Consider the following 27,617-nt stretch of genomic DNA (forward strand, 5'->3'; position numbering starts at 1 on the left):
CATGAGGCAGTTAAACTAAATCAGTGATCCTCACCATGAGGTAGTTAAACTAGACCAGTGATCCTCAGCATGAGATAGTTAAACTAGATTAGTGACCCTCACCATGAGGCAGTTAAACTAGATCAGTGGTTCTTCAATTTTAGTCTACCTCCCTACCTCAAAACACCCGGATGGTTTGTTATAGCACCTTATTTGGCTATACCCCAGAGTTTCTGATTCTCTGGGTGTGAGGAGGGAACTGAGATTCTGCGTCTAACAAATTCCTAATGGTGCTGATGCTATTGATCTGGACACCACACTTCTAGAACCAATGAACTAAATGTCTGCATAGTTTCTCCCATTTCCAATGGTTTATGATTCCTTGATGCTTTTAAGAGAATAAATAAAATAAACTTTTATCTCTATATAAATTAATACTTAATATGACCACAAATGGAAACATGGGCTCTAAAATACCTAATGGACACAGTGTAGAGAAAAAAAACTCATACTTTAGAATCAGAAGATCTGAGTTGGAATCTCACTTTGTAGCTGTGTGATCAACTTAAGGTAAATTAATTATGCTCTGAATATCTGCCCCATGGGGTTGTGAGATAATATTAATACGTGGAAAAAAATTGTAAAACAAAAAGCACTGTATACAGATTATACTAATAATATATATGCACAATGTATTAATGTTGAGTGGACTGATAATAAATAACACGTTTTGAATACTTTAAATCACAGATTTTTAAAATTTCCAATCTCAATGCTAATTCATTATCAAAAAGTATATGATGCACATGTTGCTATTATCATCTCAAATATGTATATATTTTATTACTACACTGGTAAATATCAATAATAGTAGCTGTTGTAGCCAGTTTCCAAGATGGTCCCCAATAATCCTCACGTCCCAGGACTCATACTTTTGTATAGTTTCCTTCTACACTGAATTAGTGACCAGCAGCATACTCTAATTAGAGACATCACCACTTCCGGTTTGGTTTCCTGGATCTCTCCCGCTAGGACAAGCTAGCTCCACGTCATGAAGACATTGTATGAAGAAAGCCATGTAGGAAGGAACAAAGGTCTCCTACTAAAGCAAGTGCCAGACACATGAGTAAGCCACCTTGGAAAGGAACTTCCAGGTCCACTCAAGCCTTCAAATGACTGCAACCCAAACCAACATCTGCCAGCAACCTCATAATAGATCACAAGCCAGAAACCAAGCCACTCCCAAATATTCAATCCATAGAATCGTGTGTTAATGAATTATTGTGGTTTTAAGCCTTCAAGTTTTAAGGTGATTACACAGTGATAGATTATGGACACAGTAGCTAACATTTACTGTACATTTATTACGTTCCAGGAACTATGCTAAGCACTCACCAACCCTATGATATAGATGTCATTATAATCCCCAAAGAGGAAAGCTTGACCTAGAGAGGTTAAGTAACTTAGTCCAGGTTCCATGACTAGTAACTGGCAAAACTGAAATCTGAATCCAGGCCTATAACTCCAAAGCCCAGACTCTTGGTCACTCATCTGTATAATCCAGGATAAAACCTCTTGGACAGTTAAGCAGCAGAAGCAACTGAGTCCCCAGATGAGAGCAAATGTATAAAATCAGCAAAGGGCAGTCCAGGGGCCAGACATGCAATAGCACCAGGGCCTAATGTCATAAACCCCAGCAAAGTTCTAAACTGGCCCCACTGCCCAGCCGTTGTATTAGCAAGCGAGTCAGCTCTCGGGACACTTCTGCCCAAGATGCCCAGGACTCACCCAAATCTGCAGCTTCACTCGCTTCTCATGGCGGTAGACTGTCTTCACCTTAAAGTCGATGCCCACGGTGCTGACGAAGGCTGGGGTGAAGGTGTCATCGGCATAGCGGAAGAGGAAGGAAGTTTTGCCGACACTGCTGTTGCCAATGATGAGCAGTTTGAACATGTAGTCAAAATTCTGGTCAGAAGCATCTTTGACTCCAGCTTTACCATCGGTCACTGAAGCCATCTGCAGGAGAGACCTATGGTTACTCAGGAACACATCTCCAGTGTCACTCTGAGTCACCTGACTTTTAATGGTCACATACCCATTCACACACTCACTCCCCACCCCAGCATCACTGAGGAAATACACTACTCAGAATCACCCCCGCACTGAACCTACCCCAAATGTCATCTCAGGATTGCGGTGGAACCCAGGATGGGGGTGGAACCCAGGATGGGGGTGGAACCAACTCCTCCCAAATATTCCTTCAGCAAATATTTACTGAGCACACTGTTCTGAGTTAAGTCCTGTGCTGGGCACAAAGAATACCAATATGAATCAGACATGGTGTCTGACCTCTGAGTGGCCACAGATTAGAGTAAAAAATTCAAACACAGAGGAACAAAGCAGTGGATAAGTGATAAGACAGAGGGAAGCCCTGGCTGAGGAAGTTCATCAGAAGCACCTAACCTAGCCTGAAGACCTGGTGGTCAAGGAGAGGCTCCTGTAGGAGACAGCTCCTAAGCTGAGTTTGGGAGTGGTTGGAGGGAGGAAGGTCAAGACAGCAAATGTTTGAACATTCCAGGAAAAGCCAACACACAGCTCTCATTCTCCTGTTTCAAAAACATTTATGGCTCCCTATTTTCCCGTGGTCATGTATGGGTGTGAGAGTTGGACTGTGAAGAAAGCTGATCACTGAAGAATTGATGCTTTTGAACTGTGGTGTTGGAGAAGACTCTTGAGAGTCCCTTGGACTGCAAGGAGATCCAACCAGTCCATTTTAAAGGAGCTCAATCCTGGGTGTTCATTGGAAGGACTGATGCTAAAGCTGAAACTCCAATACTTTGGCTACCTCATGCGACGAGTTGACTCATTGGAAAAGACTCTGATGCTGGGAGGGATTGGGGGCGGGAGGAGAAGGGGACGACAGAGAATGAGGTGGCTGGTTGGCATCACCGACTCGATGGACATGAGTTTGAGTGAACTCCGGGAGTTGGTGATGGACAGGGAGGCCTGGCGTGCTGTGAGTCATGGGGTCACAAAGAGTCGGACACGACTGAGCAACTGAACTGAACTAAACTGATAGTTCTAAAGATCAAGCCCAAACTGTTCAACCTGACAAACAACCAACTAACCAAAGAATAAATTCTCTAAATTTTACCTTCCCCTAAGGCTTCTCCCTACCAACCTGTGCTACTTTTTATAGAATTATGCTGTTGTTGTTGTGGTTTAGTTGCTAAATCATGTCCAACTCTTTTGCAACGCCACACACTGTAGCCCACCAGGCTCCTCTGTCCATGGGACTTCCCAGGCAAGAATACTGTCATTTCCTTCTCCAGGGGATCTTCCCAACCCAGGGATCAAACCTGTGTCTCCTGCATTGGCAGGTGGATTCTTTTTCACTGAGTCACCAGGGAAGCCCATACCAAATTATACTCCACTCCAAATACGCTGTTATTTCTTGCTTCTGTCCCTTTAGCTGTATATACTTTCTGCCCACAATACTCTTCTCCTTCAAAAAAAACTCCTATTCAACCTTGAAGACCCATGTGAAGTTTCACCTCCCCTGGGCAGGACAGAGGCATGCACTCCTGGCCCTAGGCTCCCAGTGCACTCCAATAGCACTTGTATCGTTCCAAAACTGTTTACTATTCCAGCTTCTCCTTTAGACCAAGCATCTTGGACCTAATGTATTTTATTTCTTAATGTATTTCTCTAGTTTCAGCACAAGTCCCAGTATGTAATCAGCACTCAGTAAATGTATACTGAATTAATAAAAATCACATCACCACTCTGGGGCCCAATCTCATAATCTGGAAAATGGGGAGAACAATTTCTGCCCTGCTTTTCTCACAGGGCTATTACAGGACTCAAATGAGATAACAAGGAGTAAGATCTCAATAAGCTGATAAATCCCAACAGGTGTGAATATAAGTTCTTATTATTCCAAATCCTTCAAAGCCTAGCTCCTTCATTTATTTACCTGTTCATTTGTTCATTCATTCATCTGGCAAGTATTTATTACATGCCAGACCTTCCCTGAGACCTCAGCACTCACAGTCCTGCCACTATCCTCTCCTTTTCTAGAATGATTTGAGTCTGAATGCCATTCATAATCAAGCACTTGGCCCCATAGTCTTACTTGCTTTTTTATTTCTTTTTCTGCAGGGACCCTACTTCTCCAATTGCCATCACTCCTTCTGCTTAACACTGGGTACTCAGGTGGGTGGGGTGTGTAGTCAACAGGAGGGCGGAAGGACAGTCCTGACATACAGTGTCCAGAGTATCATCCTGTTTAGGAATTCCTGCTTTTTCCTCAAAGGAAAAGAAAGAGAGATGGCTTTATCTCTCTGGGCCTCTCAGGTGAGCTATAAAGATAAGAAGCTGACAAATGCAGAAGGTGAAAAGCTCACTTGAAGAAAAGCCAGATGAATATGTAGGATTATTAGCAGCCCTTAATAATACTTCCTTAAATAGGCCACCATCAGCCTTCAGTGGCCTCTGCTCTTCCTTCTCTTTTTCTCCCAGCTCTCAAGGCTTTACTGGGACCTACACGCCCACCCCTGTATCAGCCTGCCCCATGGCAAGGCTCACTAGGCGGGTGTGGAACATGCCCAGGACACTTGGAGACTCAGACATAGCATTTACACAAAAGAAGAAGGTGAGATTGGAGGGGAACAACTGGCCTGATCCAACTGTCTCATAGCCCAAACTTTTCAGTTTTTCATTGTACAAGATGCAGAGCTCATTTCAAGAACTGGCAAGTCAAACGAATTATGCTTTTTTTCTACCTAAGACAAGGGAAGCAATCACAACGACCTCACACCATCCTCTGCTCTGCTACTGGTCATCTCTGTTTGTTTACAAGAGAAAATTTCACCTTTGAAAGTATATATCCATTATTAAATGTTAGGGAAAAACACAAGACTATAAAAAAGAAAAATTTAAATTACTCGATACCCCATCCACTCAGAAACTGCCATCGTTAATATTTGAAGTACATTTCCTCCTTTATTTTTTCACACACCAGAGTGCCATCTATTTTGAAATTATATCTTATTATTTAATTTAAACAGTATATATATTGTGGTATGCTGCTGCTGCTGCTGCTAAGTCGCTTCAGTCGTGTCCGACTCTGTGCGACCCCATAGACGACAGCCGACCAGGCTCCGCCGTCCCTGGGATTCTCCAGGCAAGAACACTGGAGTAGGTTGCCATTTCCTTCTCCAATGTGTGAAAGTGAAAAGTGAAAGTGAAGTCGCTCAGTCGTCTTCGACTAGTAGCGACCCCATGGACTGCAGCCCATCAGGCTCCTCTGTCCATGCGATTTTCTAGGCAGGAGTACTGGAGTGGTTTGCCATTGCCTTCTCCAATATTGTGGTATACCCGGGCCTTAATATTATCAGTAAATACTTGTTAAGTACTCGTTATTTTCCATGAGGGACACGGTGGTGATAATAACAATGTAACAGTTACCATTTATTAAGCACTGTGATATAATAAAAGATACGTATTTGGTCTGGGTACCTGGTTCCAGGCAGAGCGCCTAAAGCCTTTGGAATCTGTGGAAGTGCAAGTGATTAAGTGTCTTGTTGTATGCTAATGAGATGACTGGTGACTGGTGCTCCAGGACAACTTCAGAGTAGGGGCTTGTTGCCAGAGGAACCAACCACATAGTTAGAGGATTGGAACTTTCAGCATCACCCACTAACCTCTGGGGAGGGAAGAAGGGCTGGAGATTAAGTTGATGACTAAAGGCCAACAACTTAATCAATCATGCCTACAGGAATGAAGTCTTCATAAACAACCCTAACCAAATGGGTGTGGAGATCTTCCAGGCTGGTGATGACATTGATGTGTTGGAAGGGTGGCACACCTAGAGAGGCCATGGAAGCTCCAAGACCTCCTTTCCCCATACCTTGCCCTATGCATCTCTTCCACCTGGCTGTTCCTAAGTTGTATCCTTTTACACTTTCATAGTAAACCAGTGTATGCATTACTCTTTATATATATAAATAATATATATTGAAAACATTTATATTAAACTAAAAACAAACTTTACAATTTGCAAGTTATCAAATAGTAAAATTACTATTATTTTATCACCAGTTGTCATTTGCATTATTTTCTTAACTTTCAGCATAAAAAGTAAGTAATATGGACCTAAAGGTTTACAGTAAAAAGTAAGTCTTGCTTCCACCCGATTCCCAATCTCTAGTTCCTCTCCCCAGAGACAAACATGTTAACAATTTATGTGTCCTTCAAAGATAGTCTTTGCATATATAAACACAGAAGTCTATTCATACTATATATCAGTTCAGTTTAGTTCAGTCGCTCAGTAGTGTCCGACTCTTTGTGACCCCATGACTCACAGCACGCCAGGCCTCCCTGTCCATCACCAACTCCCGGAGTTCACTCAAACTCATGTCCATCGAGTCGGTGATGCCATCCAGCCACCTCATTCTCTGTCGTCCCCTTCTCCTCCCGCCCCCAATCCCTCCCAGCATCAGAGTCTTTTCCAGTGAGTCAACTCATCGCATGAGGTGGCCAAAGGATTGGAGTTTCAGCCTCAGCATCAGTCCTTCCAATGAACACCCAGGATTGATCTCCTTTAGAATGGACTGGTTGGATCTCCTTGCAGTCCAAGGGACTCTCAAGAGTCTTCTCCAACACCACAGTTCAAAAGCATCAATTCTTCAGCGATCAGCTTTCTTCACAATCCAATTCTCACATCCATACGTGACCACTGGAAAAACCATAGCCTTGACATATAAATGACAGCATACCATACTCTCGAGTCTATATCTTCCATGTGTATTTTAGTAGCTAAGATCTTTAGTTTTGTATCCTACTCCTTTGCACTTAACATTATATCATAAACATCTTACTGAGACTTTTAAAATTCCTTGTAAATATCATTTCAATTGACTACACCTTATTTAACCCTATGGTTGTGTCACATGGCCAATTCTTTAAAGTTGTATATTTTTCTGTTCTCAGTTATTATAAATTAAGCTAGAATGACCATTTCTTTATATAAATATTTTTTCTCTTTCCTATTTACTTCTTTATTATGCCCATCCTTGCATGAAATGTTCCCTTGATATCTTGAATTTTCTTGAAGAGATCTCTAGTCTTTCGCATTGTATCATTCTCCTCTTATTTCTCAGCAATGTTTAAAGAAAAGTTATACTCTGCTGTACTCTGGAACTCTGCATTCAGTTGGGCATATCTTTCCTTTTCTCCTTTGCCTTCCACTTGTCTTCTTTCCTCAGCTATTAGTAAAGCATCTTCAGACAACCACTATGCCTATTTGCATTTCTTTTTCTTTGAGATGGTTTTGGTCACTGTCACAAGAAGAGGTGGTGAGAGTACACAGAAGAACTATACAAGAAAGGTCTTAATGACCCAGATAACCATGATGGTGTGGTTATCACTCACTTAGATCCAGATACCTGAAATGTGAAGTCAAGTGTGTCTTAAGAAGCATTACTATGAACAAAGTTAGTGGAGGTGATGGAATTCCAGCTGAGCTTTTTAAAGTCCTAAATGATGATGCTGTTAAAGTGCTGTACTCAATACGTCAGCAAATTTGGAAGACTCAGCAGTGGCCATAGTACTGGAAAAAGTCAGTTTTCATTCCAATCCCAAAGAAGGGCAATGCCAAAGAATGCTCAAACTACCATATAATTACTCTCATTTCACATGCTAGCAAGGTTATGCTCAAAATCCTTCAAGCTAGGCTTCAGCACTACATGAATGGAGAACTTCCAGATGTACAAGTTGGGTTTCAAAGAGGCAGAGGAACAAGAGATCAAATTCCCAACATTTGTTGCATCATGGAGAAAGCATGGGAATTCCAGAAAAACATCTACTTCTGCTTCATTAAGACTGTGCTAAAGCCTTTGACTGTGTGGATCACAACAAACTGTGGAAAATTCTTAGATATGGGAATACCAGATCACCTTATCTGTCTCCTGATAAACTTGTATGTGGGTCAAGAAACAGTTAGAACTGGACATGGAAATACTGACTGGTTCAAAATTGAGAAAGGAGTACAGTAAGGCTATATATTGTTACCCTGCTTATTTAACTTATATACAGAGTACATCATGCAAAATGCTGGGCTGGATGAATCACAAGCTGGAATCAAGATTCCCAGGAGAAACAGCAACAACCTCAAATATGCACATGATACCACTCTAAAGACAGAAAGTGAAAAGGAACTAAAGAGCCTTTTGATGAGGGTGAAAGAAGAGAGTGCGAAAGCTGTCTTAAAACTCAACATTCAAAAAACTAAGATCATGGCATCCACTTCCATCACTTCATGGCAAATAGAAGGGGGAAAAGTAGAAGCAGTGACAGATTTTATTTTTCTGGACTCCAAAATCACTGCAGACAGTGATTACAGAATGAAATTAAGAGATGCTTGCTCCTTGGAAAGAAAGCTACAATAAAACTAGACAGTATATTAAATTGTAGAGACATCACTTTGCCAACAAAAGTCTGTATAGTCAAAGCTATGGTTTTTTCAGTGGTCATGTACAGATGTGAGAGTTAGACCATAAAGAAGGCTTAGCACCAAAGAATTGATGCTTTTGAACTGTAATGCTGGAAAAGACTCTTGAGAGTCCCTTGGACAGCAAGGAGATCAAGCCAGTCAATTCTAAAGGAAATCAAGCCTGAATATTCACTGGAAGGACTGATGCTGATGCTGAAGCTCTGATACTTTGGCCTCCTAATGGGAAAAGCTCACTCACTGGAAAAGATTCTGATGCTGGAAAAGATTTAAGGCAAAAGCAGAAGGGGATGACAGAGGATGAGATGGTTAGATAGTACCACCAACTCAACAGACGTGAATTTAAGCAAACTCTGGGAGATAGTGGGGGACAGAGGAGCCTGGTGTGCTGCAGTTCACGAGGTAGCAGAAAGTCGGATATGACTTAGCAACTGAACAACACAACAATTTATTTCCTTAGGAGAGATCTCCAGAAGTGGAACTCCTAGTCAAAGAATAACTTTACTAAAACACAGATTTGATTCTTACTCATTTCCTTTACCTTATTTTACCCTATAAATAGATGTGGAAGATTAAATTGGAAAGGCAGTGATTACTATTCCCATTGGAGCAAGAAAGGAACTAAGAGCCAGAAATTATGAGGATCTGCCCAGGACTCACAGCTAACAGCTGAGATTAGCCTAGTACCATGCTATAATAAGGACTTCCCTGCTGGCTCAGATAGTAAAGTGCCTGCCTACAATGCGGGAGACCCTGGTTCAATCCCTGGGTCGGGAAGATCTCCTGGAGAAGGAAATGGCAATCTCCTGGAGAAGGAAATGGCAATCCACTCCAGTATTCCTGCCTGGAAAATCCCATGGATGAAGGAACCTGGTAGGCTACAGCCCACGGGGTCACAAAGAGTCAGACACGACTGAGCAACTTGACTTTATGCTGTAATAAGGGAAAAGTAAAAATCCCTGCTCTATTCCTCAGCTGAATTCTTGGGTGACTTATATCAGCTCTCTAAGCCACAGTATTTTTACCTTGAAACCAAGAAAATACCACCTACTTCACTAAGCGATGGTACCAACAGAGTGAGCATTTATCATATTCAAATAAGCTGGTGTGGTTTCTTGACCTATTGGAGGTACTCAATAAATATTAATTCACAGATTTCTTTAATTCACTTCTGTAGTCAAGTGCCCTCTCCCTGATCTGGGCTCCATAATTTGAGCTTATTTGACAATTAACTGTCTATCTCTCCTTCTGGATTTAGCTGAGTTTTATTTATCCTTACACCCTGTCAACACTGAACCTAGATTAAATCCTTGAGCATGTTACTCCTTTCAGTAAACATTTATTGAGCATTTGCCGTATGCCAAACTTTGATTTAAATGTTGTATTATTAGTCTTCATTTTTTGATGCAGCTGCTTGCACTCTTAGATTTCTGGAATTAGAAGAGATTTTAGAATGGCAGCTTTATTATAACAAAAAAGTCTGGCTCTCGGTCCCAGCTTTCGCAGTATCTCAGTGTATGAAATTGGACAAGTAACCTAAACTCTGAGCTTCAGTGTCCTCATCTATGATGTGATCACATTACCTACTGCAGAAGGCTGCTATGATTTTTAAATAAGAAAATGTGTATAAGGGTGCTTCATACATACACTCTATGGAAAAAACTATACTGGCCTTGTGTAGAATTAGTAGGTAAAGTGCCTGCCTTAATTAGCTATGTCTGCCATAGGTGTGAGCCAAGAGTAAAAAAAATAGTTTCAGTTCCTGGTCTGATACACTCCCCTCATTTTCAGGGGAAAAAATAATCAAGGTTCCACAAAGAGAACTGATTTGTCAAAGGTCACACAGCAAGTCAGTTGGAGCATCCTTACTAGAACTTCTGTCATCTGATGACTTTCAGATTGGACTGGGCTTAAAAAAAATAAAAACCACATCAATTTTACTGCGTATGTGCTCAGTGTGTCCAACTCTTTGTGACCCCATGAACTGTAGCCTGCCAGGCTCCTCTGTCCATGAGGTGTTTTTCCTGGCAAGAATACTGGAGTGGGTTGCCATGCCCTCCTCCAGGGGATCTTCCTGACCCATGGATCAAACCTGTGTCTCCTGCGACTCCTGCATTGCAGGCAGATTCTTTATCACTGAGCCACTGGGAAAGCCCACAATAATTTTAGGGTGAATAGAAAAGCATCCCCAGTATGGCAGAAATCAAAACCAGTCTTGTAAAGCCATCATCAATCAATTAAAAATAAACAGACATAATTTTAAAAAGAAAAACATCCCCAGCACCCTGAGATCTCTTTCCTAGCATTTGCCATACTGTACTATCAACCTGTTTATGTGCACACAGTGCAGCTTTCCCAGAAGATGGTGTGAGAACAGGGAGAGGCAGAGAGCTGAGAAGTTCAGTTGGAAGATAGCTTCAGATGGGAGCCCCCAAGGAGATCTTTTCAAAAGGAAGGCAGGGGCTACACAGACATTCAAAAGAGAGGTAAAAACCACCCCAGCAGGCAGCTGCCTGAGGCAGATCTGAGCAGACAGGTCAATGCAGAGCTGCATTTGTCAGATAAGCATCAATCAGATCTTCCCTCTCTTTTGTGACAGTCACATAAATGATAGAGCTGTGTAGCTCTTGCTCTTCGTGACAAGCAATACCGATGAAGGCCTAGGGACCATCCAGGAAGTCATCTCTGGTTCCAGGCTGGGGGGAAGAAGAAACTGGCTCCTAGGAGAACTGGTGTGAAAAATAACACTTTGAGTCTGACTGAATAGGGAAAAGGCCAACTTCAGCCATGAAAGGGGGAAGGAGAGGAGACAGCCCTAAAATGCAGCAAGAGATCAACTGAATACACATAGTGGAGAGGTACAGGGAGGAAATTCCCTCTGATGGAAAAAGCACAGGATTAAGTCAGAGACACCTGGACTGAGCCCTGGCTCTCTAAGCAATTGTGTAACCACAGGTAGATCACAGATCACACCCTTGGTCTCAGTTTCCTTATCTATGAAATGAGTTAATAAAATGACTTCTGGGCAACTACTGGAAGAATTAAAACTAGTATATGACAGTGCTTTATAATCCTTTCAAAAAATTTTTTTTTGTCTGTGTGCTTCATGTTTTCTTCTATCAAGTCATCCTGGGTAGTGGAAATTGTTTGAGATTCCAAACAAACAGGCTAGATTCAGTTTCCAGGCCTAGCATTTATTAGCTATGAGACCTTGGCAAGAAACTTTGCATGAGTAAGACAGTTTCCTCATTTGTAAAATAATCATTGTTGGGAGGATTACCGTCCATCTTGGTGGCTCAGAAGGTAAATAATCTGCCTGTAATGGAGGAGACCCAGGTTCAGTCCCTGAGTTGGGAAAATCTGCTGGAGAAGGGAATGGCTACCCAGTTCAGTACTCTTGCCTGGAGAATTCCATGGACAGAGGAACTTGGCAGGCTGCAGTTCACAGGGTCACGAAGAATCCAACCCAGCTGAGCAACTAAACAGCAACAACACAGCACCAGGGCTTCCTTATACCATAGGCGGCTTTTCACAGACTTCCATTGTCTTCCTCCGTTTATACGGGTAGAACAGGTGGGCACACACCTGTGCACACACACACATCCAGCTCCTTTTACTATCCCTTACCCTTTTCCATCTGGATTCCATGAAGTTGAGATGGATGAACCTGTCCTTCTCTTACTCCCCTCCACACCTCTACTAGCTGCCAGAGGCTGCCACCTTGCCCTCCCTAAAAATCTCTTCCTACACTTGGACTCTATTCCTCCTGTGGATGAATTTCCCTGTCAATGATTCTCTTCTTGTCTCTGATTCCAGGCAGCAGTGTAATAGGGTCCAGTGTTTGCGCCCCCTCCTCAGCTTGTGAGGAGCTAAGACAGGGCTAGCATCCGGATGCTCTTGGACTCCACTCTGGGCTCCCATCATCTTCCTACTCTCACACCACAACCCACACCTGGCTTTCTCCGCACCATGACCCAGCCCACCCACCACCCTAAACTCTCCAAGTTCCAGGACAGTTCCCCCAACCCCCGGCTAAACTGCAGTGCCTCTCCACAGCCCACCTCTAGCCAGAACTCAGGCTCCCACAGCCCATACCCAAGGCCAGGACTCTCCCTTCACCAGCTCCCCACCCGCTTTCTCTGCAGCCTGCATAGACCTAGCCTTGCCTCCCACCTTCTCATTCTTCCTAGCTTCCCACCTCCAAGCCCCCACTCCAGTTACCCACCCTGCCTATCCCCAGCTGGGCTGCGCTCCACACCACACTCATTACCCTCTCCCCGCCAGGCACCCAGCGCCTGCCCCGCTCTCCTTCCCCTCACCGTCTCACTCCTCCATCTCAGAAGGACCCCCACCACCCAGTCCCCTCCCCTTGTCTCTTCACTTCCACGCCTCCCCTCCCTCGCTCTCCTTAATCTCTCCGCTTCAACACCCCTTTCCCCGCCCCTCGGCTGCTCGGTACCCTCTGCTGCTCGCTACCCTCTGCCCTCACTGCCCGTCTCAGCTCCCTGCTTACATCTCCCTCGCCTCCATCCCCCCCACCCCCCCAGTTTGCCCTTTGCCAGCCTTCGCTGCGCTCCAGTTGCCGCTCAGCCTTCTCCCCAGCCCCGGCGCCCTCTTTCTTGTTCCTCCGATCCCGCTGCCCCTGCCTTTGGGGCTCCCCTCGCGGCCCTCAAAGCCCGAGCAGACCCTCCTCAGGGCCCCTCCCCAGGCTGCGTGCCCCTTCACTGCTGTGGTACCCCTCCTTAGTGGCCTCCCCTGGCCCCTTCTTCTTGGTGCCCCTTCCGCTGCCCTGTGCTCCTTCTCAATGCCCGCTCACTGTCCCCCGCGCCCCGCTCCGGGGATCGGTCCCAGATCCGCCCGAGGCGGGCTGCCGGGCCGCGCCCCTTACCTGGGACTCCGGGTGAGGACGGGTGAGGACGAGCGGCTCGCTCCCTGGCAGCGCCGCGGAACCGCTGGACCTGGCGGCGGGCGGCGGAAGGCGCAGAGGGGTTCGCGGAGCAGGGAGGTGGGGGGCGGGGCGGGGCGGGGCGGGTCCGGTCCCCTCCGCGGCGACTTCGGGCAGAGGCTCGGGCTGCAGCTGGGCTGGGCTACGGCCGCTGCCAGGCCCCACCCATGCCCCGCCCAGGGGCGGAGCCCGCTTTCTCCTGGCCCTCGGCTCCCGGCAGGTGTAGGGGATACGAGGTTTCCTGGGGACCCGAAGATCCCCAATACTTGGTTGACTATCGTGATTTATCTTAATTCTCACGCCTCGTTCCATAGACTGAACTTAGTAGGCTTTGATGATAAAGTAGATGATGATGGGTTTGTAGCTCTGCCATTTCTAAAGCTCTTGCCTGTGCATTTATCACATCGTACTCAAAGAAGCCCACGGAGAGAGGCGGGATCTGGATGGCTGTCTACAGGTGGAAGCGAAGCCAGAAACCTGGGCACTGTTGTATACCCTATGCACTCCTTCACACCCTACATCCCATCAGCCTGGTAATAACTCCTCCATAAGGTATCATATGGAGAAGGGAATGGCAACCTATTCCAGTATTCTTGCCTGGAAAATCCCATGGACAGAGGAGCCTGGCAGGCTACAGTCCCTGGGGTCACAAAGAGTCGGACACTACTGAGCTACTTTCACTTCACTTCACCTCAAGGTATCCTATCCCTTCCCTTTTTCTCCATCTCCACTGCTCTCACCCTGGTTCAGGCCTCATCACTTCTTGCTTGAACTAAAGCAATGGCCTCCCAGTGGGTCTCCTTGCCTCCATTCTTCAATCTACTGTCTACATCAGCAGTATGAGTGATTGTTCTGTATGTCACCATGTTACCTTCAACCCTGATGAAACAAACAAAACATTTCCAATGGCTCTCCATTACCAGCAATAGCCTGGAGTGAGAAAATGTTCTTTCCTTGTCATTAGAAAGTCCCAACTCTGCCAGAGATGGCAGGTATAACAGGTAAATAGCATCCCATCCTTTCATACAGACCTGGACTTCATTTCAAGTCTTCCTGAGGACACAGGAACCAGCTGCCACGTTTGGTTTAGAATTATAATCCCTCCCCATAGTCGTCCCCCTTCTCAAATCTTAGAGGTCTATTGTTGTTCAGTCGCTCAGTCATGTTCAATCCTCTGCAATCCCATTAACAGCAACTTGCCAGGCTTCCCTGTCTTCACTATCTCCCAGAGATTGCTCAAACTCATGTCTATTGAGTTGGTGATGCCATCCAACCATCTCAGCCTCTGTTGTCACCTTCTCCTGGTGCCCCCCATCTTTCCCAGCAACAGGGTCTTTTCCAGTGAGTCAGTTCTACGCATCAGGTGGCCAAAGTATTGGAGTTTCAGCTTCAGCATCAGTCCTTCCAATGAATATTCAGGATTGATTTCCTTTTGGACTGACTTGTTTAATCTCCTTACTGTCCAAGGGACTCCCAAGAGTCTTCTCCAGCACCACAGTTCGAAAGCACCGATCCTTTGGCACCTGGGCATCTTTATGGTCCAACTCTCACATCTGTACAGGACTACTAGAAACCATAGCTTTGACTATATAGACCTTTGTCAGCAAAGTGATTTATATGTTTATGTAACTGAATCACTTTGCTGTATACTTGAAACTAACACAACGTTATAAATTAACTATACATCAATTTAAGAAAAAAATCTTAGACAATAGAGTCAGATATCAAAACATTTTTTCCCTACATTCCATTATGACTTTATCTAAAATTTGTCTCTCTGGCTCAAGGAGCCGCCCAAAAGACAGCCCCTCTGGTTGTCTGACTTCTCTCTCAGACTCATCTTTGAGCTCTTCTGAGCTTCTCCACCCCCTCCCTTTCACTCACCTTCTCACCATCCACGTCCTGACAGCCCTTCCCACTGTGCCCTCTAGAATCCTGTTCTTTCGCCAACAAACTTTCCTACACCCTCTACTTCTTCAGAGCATACTCAGGCTACTTCTTTGCCTTTATTAATGCTTAACAGTCCTCCAGGACTTCTCTTGCTGCCTTCTGCAGGAATGCTTCTCACTTCCCTACTCTCCATGCACCACAGAACCAAGACGTGGGGTTAGCATTGCCACTTCCACCCTTGTACAAAAATTGCTTCTCCTTTGGTTTCCAGACACACCATCTCCCATTCCTCTTATAAAGGACATCACTGACCCCCAATTGCTCCTCTACATTGAAGATTCAAACCTCTGGCTCATGATCATTTGCATTAGCCCTGCCCTGCCACCCTCCTGGTGCCTTTGGTAGCCATGTGGTTTCCTGATCCTTCAGTCCTTGGTCTCCTCTTCATTTTCCCTCCCATGGTCATACCTTGAACTTCTTAATCACCCAGAACTAATGCCTCTGTGAACGTAAAATCAAATATCCTATGCTGCCTGCTCCTTCACTGTCTTACTTGAGTTTTCTCATTTTCAAAATGGGTGTCATGATAATGACTATTCATTCTTCACAGGAATAATGAGATAATACAAAAAACCCATCCTTTGGGGTTGAGAGACAATAGGAGACCAGATGGTATTGGTTTACATAGCCTCAGGTCTTCTCTTCACTTTCTCTTTCTTCCCTTGCATCTAGTAAAGTGGACAGAGCACAGACTTAGAACCAGACAGATGTAGTTTTTAATCCTTGTTCTGCACAGTTGCTTGCTGTGTGACCTTATGTAAATTATCTCATTTTTCTGAAACATGCACCTCATTGTTATTTGTGGAAATAGTAATAATGTTGTGAAGATCAAAAAAGAAAATGGGATAGCTACTGGAAAGCACTTGACTGAGTGCCAGGCACATAGTAAGCCCTCAATAAGTAGGAAACATTGTGGTTGTAACAGAACAAAAAACACTCTTTTTTAACCACAACTGCCTTCCAAGATCGGAGAAGGCAATGGCAAACCACTCCAGTACTATTGCCTAGAAAATCACATGGATGGAGGAGCCTGGTAGGCTGCAGTCCGTGGGGTCGCTAAGGGTCGGACACGACTGAGCGACTTCACTTCCACTTTTCACTTTCACACATTGGAGAAGGAAATGGCAACCCACTCCAGTTTTCTTGCCTGGAGAATCCCAGGGATGGGGGAGCCTGGTGGGCTGCCGTCTGTGGGGTCACACAGAGTCGGACACGACTGAAGTGACTTAGCAGCAGCAGCAGCCTTCCAAGAAGGATAAACTCCAATGTACAGAGGTCCTTTTGTCCCATTTAGGGCCTTGAGAAGTGTGGATATGTAAGTGTGAGGGGAGAAGGGAGATACTAACTTGCTCAGTGCAAAAAATGAAAGGAGTTTGGAATTTACTTAGCAAAATGGGTGGGGGAAGTAATAAAGAGAGCTGGGAAGGGGAAAGGAAAAAAATGAGTAAGAAAATCAGTGCAAGGGTAGGTGCTGCATGGATAAAGGGTCAGAAGTAACCTTCCCATGGTAGGTAAACAGAGGGTGTTTAAGCACTGGAATGCATTAAATGGGAGAAGTTGTTTGTCACACATATAATGTAATCATCTTCTGTGACTCTCAACACTTCAGTAAAGGCCATTACACTCAGGAATGCTTCCAGAGAGAGAAGAGTTGTATGGATGAGTGAGTAGGAAAATTGAGCAATGGGCTTTGTTTTTCTGAGTTGAAAAAGGAGAGTAGAAGCAGAGACTATGGGACCATTAAGTCTTTGTGGAATTTGCAGAAAACTTCAGGATGTCTTCCAACTGACAAGGGCAATAAAATGTAAAAACTGAAGTTCAGACTCATTGCATTTAGATCTTAAAGGGGCAAGGAGGTCATATCTAACATTTAGGCTGTATCATTTGTGCCTCTCTATTGATTAGCAGGTGATTACCAAGAGAATACAGAACAAATCATATTATATTGGGCTGTCTCCACTTCTAGATCTAAATGCCAAGTAAGACTAAGAAGAAAGAAAAACTCCCACCTTTGGCCTGGGATCAGACTGGCTAATAATAATAATCATTAAGACCTTAAAATATACTGGATTAACTCATATCTTTGTCTCATTTAGTCCTCAGTGCAATCATGCAAGGTATGGGTTGCCATCCTCTTTCTATAAATGAGGAAATAGAAATTTAAGTCAGAAAACTTAAATGACTTTCCAGGGTCACACATATGATAAATGGAAGAACCAGATTTGAATCAGGTCTGTCTGACTCCAAGTCAAGAGCTCTTTCTACTGGATTGCAGAATCATGGTTGCTCGGTGAACACCATTGGGGTTAAGAGTCCTACAAACAAAATTTCTTTATATTTTCTAGTTGTCAGAGTAGTCAGCCTTCTCTAGCTCCTAGTTTGCACATGACATATGCAAGTGATGCTTTTTATTGAATGAGAATCAATCACTTACCCTCATTTTACATCAACTATACGTCAATTTCAAAAAGAAAGAAAGGAAAAAGGAAAAGGCAAGAAGGTAGTGAACTTCCAGATACTCAAGTTGGATTTAGAAAAGGCAGAGAAACCAGAGATCAAATTACCAACATCCGATTCTGTTTTTTCGATGGATCATCGAAAAAACAAGAGAGTTCCAGAAAAACATCTATTTCTGCTTTATTGATTATGCCAAAGCTTTTGACTGTATGGATCACAATAAACTGTGGAAAATTCTTAAAGAGGTGGGAATTCCAGACCACCTGACCTGCCACTTGACAAACCTGTATGCAAGTCAGGAAGCAACAGTTAGAACTGAACATGGAACAACAGACTGGTTCCAAATCGGGAAAAGAGTATGTCAAGCCTGTATATTGTCACCCTGCTTATTTAACTTATATGCAGAGTTCATCATGAGAAACGCTGAGCTGGAGGAAGCACAATCTGGAATCAAGACTGCCAGGAGAAATACCAATAACCTCAGAAATGCAGATGACACTACCCTTATGGCAGAAAGTGAAGAACTAAAGAGCCTCTTGATGAAAGTGAAAGAGGAGAGTGAAAAATTTGGCTTAAAGCTCAACATTCAGAAAACTAAGGTCATGGCATCCGGTCCCATCAGTTCATGGCAAATAGATGGGGAAACAGTGGAAACAGTGGCTGACTTTATTTTTCTGGGCTCCAAAATCCCTGCAGATGGTGACCGCAGCCATGAAATTAAAAGACACTTACTCCTTGGAAGGGAAGTTATGACCAATCTAGACAGCATATTAAAAAGCAGAGACATTACTTTGTCAACAGAGGTCCGTCTAGTCAAGGCTATGGTTTTTCCAGTAGTCATGTATGGATGTGAGAGCTGGACTATAAAGAAAGCTGAGCGGTGAAGAATTGGTGCTTTTGAACTGTGGTGTTGGAGAAGACTCTTGAGAGTCCCTTGGACTGCAAGGAGATCCAACCAGTCCATCCTAAAGGAGATCAATCCTGGGTGTTCATTGGAAGGACTGATGTTGAAGCTGAAACTCCAATACTTTGGCCACTGTTGAAGCTGAAACTCCAATACTTTGGCCACCTGATTCGAAGAGCTGACTCATTTGAAAAGACCCTGATGCTGGGAAAGATTGAGGGCAGGAGGAGAAGGGGATGACAGAGGATGAGATGGTTGGATGGCATCACTGACTTGATGGATATGGGTTTGGGTGGACTCCAGGAGTTGGTGATGGACAGGGAGGCCTGGTGTGCTGTGGTTCACAGGGTTGCAAAGATTCAGACACGACTGAGCGACTGAACTGAACAGAAGAAGGTAGTAGCTTAAGTGTGAATGTCACTTGGAATGTTCAAATCTTTACAAGATTTAGATCTGTACCCCAGTGTGAGTCCCTCATAGCCAGCCTAGGAATGTAGATCTGTTGGCAAGTCGAGCGTTTTTGTCTGACCTCTTCAGCAGGTTGCCTCATATAACAGAGAAACTGGTGCAGGTGCCTGGAAGTCACCAGAAGGTATAAAGCAGCTCTAGAAACATAAGGTTCATGAGAGGAGTGGTGGAAGACAAGGCTGGAAAGAGAAGTAGAGGCTGGCTGGTCTAAGGCCTTGGAAATCATATTATTGGGAATTTATTTTACAAGCAAAAGGTTTGAAGCAATGGGATAACCTGGTTACATATGCTTGTACGAAAGACAGCTCTGGGGCTTTGTGGGTTGCTCAGGGGTAAAGAATCTGCCTCCCAAAGCAAGAGATGCAGATTTAATCCCTGGGTCAGGAAGATCCCCTAGAGGAGGAAATGGCAACCTACTCCACTATGCTTCCCTGGAGAATCCCATGGGCAGAAGAGCCTGGCAGGCAATAGTCGGTGGGGTCTCAAAGAGTCAGAAATGACTGAGCACACACACATACTTGCTCAGGCTGCAAATTACATTAGAAAAAAAAAAAAAAGAAAAGAAAGATAGCTCTGACTGTGGTGGGTGTGATAGATGGAGTGGGAAGGGTAGGGAGCAGGGAGAAAGGAGAGAGGGAACCCAGTTAGAGATTGCTGTAATAATCCAGATGAGAGATGAAGAGGACCAGAACCCACGTCAAGGCATGGGGAAAGTGGGAAGTAGAGAGATCCAATGTGTATTCAGGACCTGGTGGCAGATTAAATGTAAGATGTTGGGGAAAGGGACTCTGCAGAAACAACCAGGTAGACAGTGAAGCCAGTCACTGGTAATGGGAATGGAGAAGTTCCTTCAAGTTATGTATGCCTGCATAACAATCACTCCCAAAAGTTCAGTGCATTAAAACAGCAATAATTTATTATTTCTCACAATTCTGTGGGTGGTTGGATGGGTTCATTTGCAGATTTTATTAATATCGCAGATCATCTGTGAGCAGCATTCAGCTGGAAGGTCACCCCTAGGTCTGGCAGTTGGTGCTGGCTGAGGGCTGAATGCCATAGTTTTTTTCCCAGGAGGCTTCTAATCCACTGGCAGGCCAGACAAGTTCACATGGTGGTCTCAGGGCAGTGTTCCAAGAAAGCAAGGCAGAAGACACAATCTACTGAGGCCTTGCCTCAGAAACTGCAAAACGTCCCATATGCTGCATTCTATTGGCGAAATCAAGTCACAAGCCTGGCCCAGATTCAAAGGGCTATGACTGAGAAGAGCAAAGTCAGTTTACAAAGAGGCATGAATAGAGATGGCAGGAATCTGTGGCCTTAACCAATCTACCACAGGGATGGGAACAGATTTGGATAGTGAGAAAAAATGGTTAAGTATTTCAAACACCACTTCTTGCACTAATCAACCTTTCTTCTCTGTGCCTCAGCTTTTTCATTTGTAAAATAAATGAAAATGCGCAGTGAGGACACTGCCCCATCACCAGGGCACACTGCTGTCCCCATGGGTGGAATCACACACACACACAGCAGTCAGCATGTGAACAGTCAGAACCCAGGTCCCACCCACCACCCCTCTCTCTTGCCCATCCTACCAGTCCTTCACCAAAACCTATCTGTACTACTTCCTGAGAGTGCTCCATTCTATCCCTTCCTTGCCACTGCATGGCCACAGCCTTCTCACTGTCCTAGACCCGCAGTAGCCTCCAAACATCTCATGTAACCACACTCCAACACTGGAGCAGAGGACTCTTCCTAACCCAGCTTAAATCTGTTTAATATGCACATATGGCTGCTTGTGGTCTGCCCCCTATAACCTTCTAGTCTCATTAGTGGAAACTCCCCCATCTCTCCCTGAGCTCCAGCAACATTAAATTACTTTTAGTTCGCAGAGTGTGACCTGTTCCATAGCATTGCCTTGAATTTGTCTCAGTTTTTCCCACTACCTTGAATTCACTCATTCATTCACCCCCTCACACACACAGCAAATAGTCCCTGATCCAAGATGCTCAGGATCCATGCAAGATAGCAGGTTTTAAGACCCACTGACCTGAGTTCACAAAAACATAGGCCAAGCTGCAACCCAACATGATCTCCTAGATCATTCTTAGAAGGGGTCAGGGATATTTGCTGTATAGATAGGCACATAGATATTCACAAAAGATTTCTCACATCTACCATCTCATTCAACTTTCACAGTAAACCTATGAAGCGGGTATTGATTCATGCCATCCTGGATGAGAGGAAGAACTAAGTAGCCGATGGTTTCTTAGCTACTGAAAGTAGGGAAAGCCAAGATTAGAATCGGCCACATTTGGCAAGACGTGGCTGTTTTCTCACTGTGGAACACATCAATGGGGAGGAGCCTAAGTGTTAGGCCCCATGCTGGGATGCAGAGTTGAGACTTAAGCTGAGTCTTCACGGATAAGTAGGAGTTAAACTCAGGGAGAAAGAAACTAGGCAGAAGGGCTAGCTAGCATAAGCCAAGGCCCAAAGATATGAAATTATACAAAGGCTTCAGGGAACTTCATGGATTGTAAGTCTCTGGAAGCATAGACATGATGAGCAACATACAGGTGATGAATGAGGTAGGAGGGTAAATCAGAGCCAGAGGTCAGCCAGGGCCTGGAGAGCCATGCTGAGGATGATGAACTCAAAGATCAGGACAATGTGGAGCTGTTACATTGCTTTCTCCAGAGGGAACACTTGGTCCCCTTTATACTTTACAAAGAACTCAGCTTGGAGGATAATTACTTTATAATACTGTGATGGTTTTTAGAAAGAACTCAGTTTATACAGTGGAAATGGATCAGAGGTTCCAAGATACAGAGGACAAGGAGAGCAGAGAGAAAGCTGGTGCAGTGACTTTAAAAGAAATTATGAGGGGACTTCCCTGACAATCCAGTGGTTAAGACTCCACGCTTCCACTGCAGGCAGCACAGACTCCATTCCTGGCTGGGGAACTAAGATCCTACAGGCCATGCAGTGTGACCAAAAAAGAGATAATGAGTTTGAGCTGGGAGATGCAGTGGGACATAAAAGGATGAAAAAGATAAGATCTGGCAACTAATTGGATATAGATGGGAGAAATAGAAATGGAGGCAACCAGGGGAGTTTTATGACTTGGGGGGTGCCATTGCCTATGAGAATGGGAAGAGAAGTGACAGACACATGGGAAGTGGGGTCCAGAAGAAGGGGAACAAGAGCCCAGTGGTAAGAGCTGCAACTGAACTGGAAAAGATGATTCATAAACGTCTTCATTAATTTTATTTAGTTTCAAGCATGCCAACCAGAGGATCAGATGGTTAGATGGCATCACAGACTCAATGAACATGAGTTTGAGCAAACTCAAGGAAATAGAAGGACAGGGAAGCCTGATGTGCTGCCTGATGGGGTCACAAAGAATCAGACATGACTTAGGGACTGAATAACAACAATCAGCATCTCAGCAGGCCTTTCCCACGAAGCCCAGAAGCAGAATCTAGCACTATCAACTCCCTCATCTCTGCCTCCCCTGCCCTCTGGGCCTCCCTTTCCCTAGTTGTTAGAGAATGCTTAGTTCATAATTTGACACGGACAATGACTAGACAGCATCCTGTTACCAGGGTTTTGGCTCAAAATCTAATTCAGATTTTACTGGGGAGCTAAATGAACCTCAGATCATCCCTCCCCCACCACTCATCATGGGCGCACCCTCTGTAGCCTTGGGATGCTCACTTCCAAGGATGCGGAGACAATCTCCTCCAAGGCAGATTGCTTTGTCTTTGGACAACTCTTGTTGTCATGAAAATCCTCTTTACTGACATCTGCCTGTTTGTATCGTTCATCCTCTGCAACTAGTCCTTCATCATTATGTCATTGATTCATTCTTTCTACAAAGATTTGTTTGTACGTGCTAACAGTGTTTCTGGCACAGAGTAAACAAATGTGAACTAAACAGACAGAACCCTTGCTCATATGAAGGTTATGAATCCTGGAAGGACAGACAAACAATAAATAAGGAAATAAAATCTAACATAATTCAGTTAGAGATGAGCACATTTAAAGAAATAGTCCAACAAGGTGATGGGATAGAAAATGACTGGCTGGGGTGGTTTAGTCTCTGAACCATGGACTGTAGCTTGCTCAGCTCCTCTGCTCGTGGGATTTCCCAGGCAAGAATACTGAACTGGGTTGCCATTTCCTTCTCCAAGTGATATTCCTGATCCAGGGATCGAACCTGCATCTCCTGTATTGGCAGGCGGATTCTCTATTGCTGAGCCACTAAGAAAGCCCGAAAGTGACTAGGGGAGGGGCTATTTTAGAAAGAAAGTCTCTCTAAGGAAGTGACATTTGAGTTGAAATCTGATGGAAGAGGAGTCAGCCTGTTTTAGGGATGAGGAACTTAAGGGGCAGAGCGGACAGAAGATTCTCTGAGAGTGAGACCATGGCTAACTGGTCTCACCAAAGCCTCCCCTCTTGCAGAGTGTTTACATGGCAATGGCATTAGCTCAGTTATGGTCAGTGGCTAGTCGTTCTTGGGTCCACAACCCACCCTAGGGACAAAATCCCCCTCAGTCTCATCAGTTATTACTCACAATTGACCAGTCCTCTTTCTGAACCATTTCTGTAAAATAAGGGGATTTAATTAAAATGAACTCAAAGGCTTTCTAAGATGCCCCGTGTGGGATAATCAAAAGGACATACACTTTGGAATCAGAGAGTTTGTTGTTGATGTTGTTTAGTTGCTAAGTCATGTCTGACTCTTTTGCGACACCATGGACTGTAGTTCAAATCCAACTTTCACCATTTGCTAATATGTGATTGAAGTACTATTGATCATACAGGTTGCTGATCTGTAAAATGGGAGTCAGAATTATTTAATTGGCTCCTTAAAAGAGTTCAATAAAAAAATTATAGTGTATGTAATTTCAATTCAGTTCAGTCGCTCAGTCGTGTCTGACTCTTTGCGACCCCATGAATCACAGCACACCAGGCCTCCCTGTCCATCACCAACTCCCGGAGTTCACTCAAAATGGTATGCTCAATAGGATTTTTAGTAACATCAGATACCTTTAGAGATCTGACAACTCTTACAACTAGGTATATCATGCTTGCCAATGACTTCTATCATCAAATACATGTCTAGGGAACTTAAGAACAGTTGCCACTTTCTTAGAAGCTATAAAATGTCAGGTTGCCTCTCTAATCTTGGGGAAATACCTATGCCCTCTTTCTCAGAGGGCTTGCTAAAGGATACCGCTCAGGCTGCCTTGTGACTGCAAAAGTTCAGTCTCATACTCCCCCTTGTGCTTTAAAAGGGAAATGCATTTTTGCAGGACTGATCAGTCATCAGTCCGGCCTGAATATAGGGGCTGAAAGGAAGGGGTTAGCACTTAAGGAAACTTAAGCACGTAAGGAAAGATATACCCATCTGAATGCAGAGTTCCAAATAATAGCAAGGAGAGATAAGAAAGCCTTCCTCAGTGTACAATGCAAAGAAACAGAGGAAAACAACAGAATGGGAAAGACTAGAGATCTCTTCAAGAAAATTAGAGATACTAAGGAAGAGATTTTCCACGACCAAGGTAAGAGAAACCGAAATAAGACGGTAGGTATTGCTAGGGGGCACCAGAGGGCAGACAAACTGAAATCATAATCACAGGAAACTAGCTGATCTAATCACATGGACCACAGCCGAATGTGGTCCCCTGGAGAAGGGAATGGCAAACCACTTCAGTATACTTGCCTTGAGAACCCCGTGAACAGTAACAAAGGGCAAAATGATAGGATACTGAATGAGGAATTCCCCAGGTCGGTAGGTGCCCAGTATGCTACTGGAGATCAGTGGAGAAATAACTATAGAAGGAATAAAGGGATGGAGCAAAAGCAAAACCAATACCCAGTTGTGGATGTGACCAATGATAGAAACAAGGTCCGGTGCTGTAAAGAGCAATATTGCATAGGAACGTGGAATGTTAGGTCCATGAATCAAGGCAAATTGGAAGTGGTCAAACAGGAGATGGCAAGAGTGAATGTCGACATTCTAGGAATCAGTGAACTAAAATGGACTGGAATGGGTGAATTTAACTCGGAAGACCATTATATCTACTACTGTGGGCAGGAATCCCTTAGAAGAAATGGAGTAGCCATCATGGTCAACAAAAGAGTCCGAAATGCAGTACTTGGATGCAATCTTAAAAATGACAGGATGATTTCTGTTCGTTTCCAAGGCAAACCATTCAATATTACAGTAATCCAGGCCTATGCCCCAACCAGTAATGCTGAAGAAGCCGAAGTTAATCGGTTCTATGAAGACCTACAAGACCTTTTAGAACTAACACCCAAAAAAGATGTCCTTTTCATTATAGGGGACTGGAATGCAAAAGTAGGAAGTCAAGAAACACCTGGAGTAACTGGCAAATTTGGCCTTGGAGCACGGAATGAAGCAGGGCAAAGGCTAATAGAGTTTTGTCAAGAGAATGCACTGGTCATAGCAAACACCCTCTTCCAACAACACAAGAGAAGACTCTACACATGGACATCACCAGATGGTCAACACCGAAATCAGATTGATTATATTCTTTGCAACCAAAGATGGAGAAGCTGTATACAGTTAGCGAAAACAAGACCAGGAGCTGACTGTGGCTCAGATCATGAACTCCTTATTGTGAAGTTCAGACTTAAATTGAAGAAAGTAGGGAAAACCACTAGACCATTCAGATATGACCTCAATCAAATCCCTTATGATTATGCAGTGGAAGTGAGAAATAGATTTAAGGGACTAGATCTGATTGATAGAGTGCCTGATGAACTCTGGACGGAGGTTCGTGACATTGTACAGGAGACAGGGACCAAGACCATCCCCATGGAAAAGAAATGCAAAAGAGCGAAATGGCTGTCTGAGGAGGCCTTACAAATAGCTGTAAAAAGAAGAGAGGCGAAAAGCAAAGGAGAAAAGGAAAGATATAAGCATCTGAATGCAGAGTTCCAAAGAATAGCAAGGAGAGATAAGAAAGCCTTCCTCAGTGATCAATGCAAAGAAATAGAGGAAAACAACAGAATAGGAAAAACAAGAGACCTCTTCAAGAAAATTAGAGATTCCAAGGGAACTTTTCATGCAAAGATGGGCTCGATAAAGGACAGAAATGGTATGGACCTAACAGAAGCAGAAGATATTAAGAAGAGGTGGCAGGAATACACAGAAGAACTGTACAAAAAAGATCTTCACGACCAAGATAGTCACGATAATGTGATCACTGACCTAGAGCCAGACATCTTGGAATGTGAAGTCAAGTGGGCCTTAGAAAGCATCACTACGAACAAAGCTAGTGGTGGTGATGGAATTCCAGTTGAGCTATTTCAAGTCTTGAAAGATGATGCTGTGAAAGTGCTGCACTCAATATGCCAGCAGATTTGGAAAACTCAGCAGTGGCCACAGGACTGGAAGAGGTCAGTCTTCATTCCAATCCCAAAGAAAGGCAATGCCAAAGAATGCTCAAACTACCGCACAATTGCACTCATCTCACACGCTAGTAAAGTCATGCTCAAAATTCTCCAAGCCAGGCTTCAGCAGTATGTAAACCGTGAACTCCCAGATGTTCAAGCAGGTTTTAGAAAAGGCAGAGGCACCAGAGATCAAATTGCCAACATCCGCTGGATCATGGAGAAAGCAAGAGAGTTCCAGAAGAGCATCTATTTCTGCTTCATTGACTATGCCAAAGCCTTTGACTGTGTGGATCACAATAAACTGTGGAACATTCTGAAAGAGATGGGAATCCCAGACCACCTGACCTGCCTCTTGAGAAACCTGTATGCAGGTCAGGAAGCAACAGTTAGAACCGGTCATGGAACAACAGACTGGTTCCAAATAGGAAAAGGAGTGCGTCAAGGTTGTATATTGTCACCTTGCTTATTTAACTTATATGCAGAGTACATCATGAGGAACGCTGGGCTGGAAGAAGCACAAGCTGGAGTCAAGATTGCTGGGAGAAATATCAATAACCTCAGATATGCAGATGACACTACCCTTATGGCAGAAAGTGAAGAGGAACTCAAAAGCCTCTTGATGAAAGTGAAAGAGGAGAGTGAAAAGGTTGGCTTGAAGCTCAACATTCAGAAAACAAAGATCATGGCATCTGGTCCCATCACTTCATGGGAAATAGATGGAAAAACAGTGGAAACAGTGTCAGACTTTGTTTTTTTGGGCTCCAAAATCACTGCAGATGCTGATTGCAGCCATGAAATTAAAAGACGCTTGCTCCTTGGAAGGAAAGTTATGACCAACCTTGATAGTATATTAAAAAGCAGAGACATTACTTTGCCGACCAAGGTCCGTCTAGTCAAGGCAATGGTTTTTCCCGTGGTCATGTATGGATGTGAGAGTTGGACTGTGAAGAAAGCTGATCGCCGAAGAATCGATGCTT

The 27,617-nt window shown here is 44.2% G+C and overlaps 1 protein-coding gene across 1 annotated transcript in view; it reads right to left on the reverse strand.

Annotated features, from left to right (window-relative positions):
- The window catches only part of RAB3B (RAB3B, member RAS oncogene family), a 70,949-nt gene extending 57,448 nt beyond the window's left edge, over positions 1-13,501 (reverse strand). The window contains exons 1-2 of the mRNA XM_055403285.2: positions 13,380-13,501; positions 1,768-1,995 (exon numbers count right to left, since the gene is read on the reverse strand). Of these exons, the coding sequence (XP_055259260.1) occupies positions 1,768-1,995 (228 nt within the window). The 5' untranslated portion in view covers positions 13,380-13,501. The remainder of the gene's footprint in view (positions 1-1,767; positions 1,996-13,379) is intronic.
- Positions 13,502-27,617: the final 14,116 nt, after the last annotated feature.

Source organism: Moschus berezovskii, chromosome 4 (genome assembly GCF_049115385.1).
Source record: "Moschus berezovskii isolate FMDL1 chromosome 4, NW_MosBer_1.0, whole genome shotgun sequence".
Taxonomy (NCBI): Eukaryota; Metazoa; Chordata; class Mammalia; order Artiodactyla; family Moschidae; genus Moschus; species Moschus berezovskii.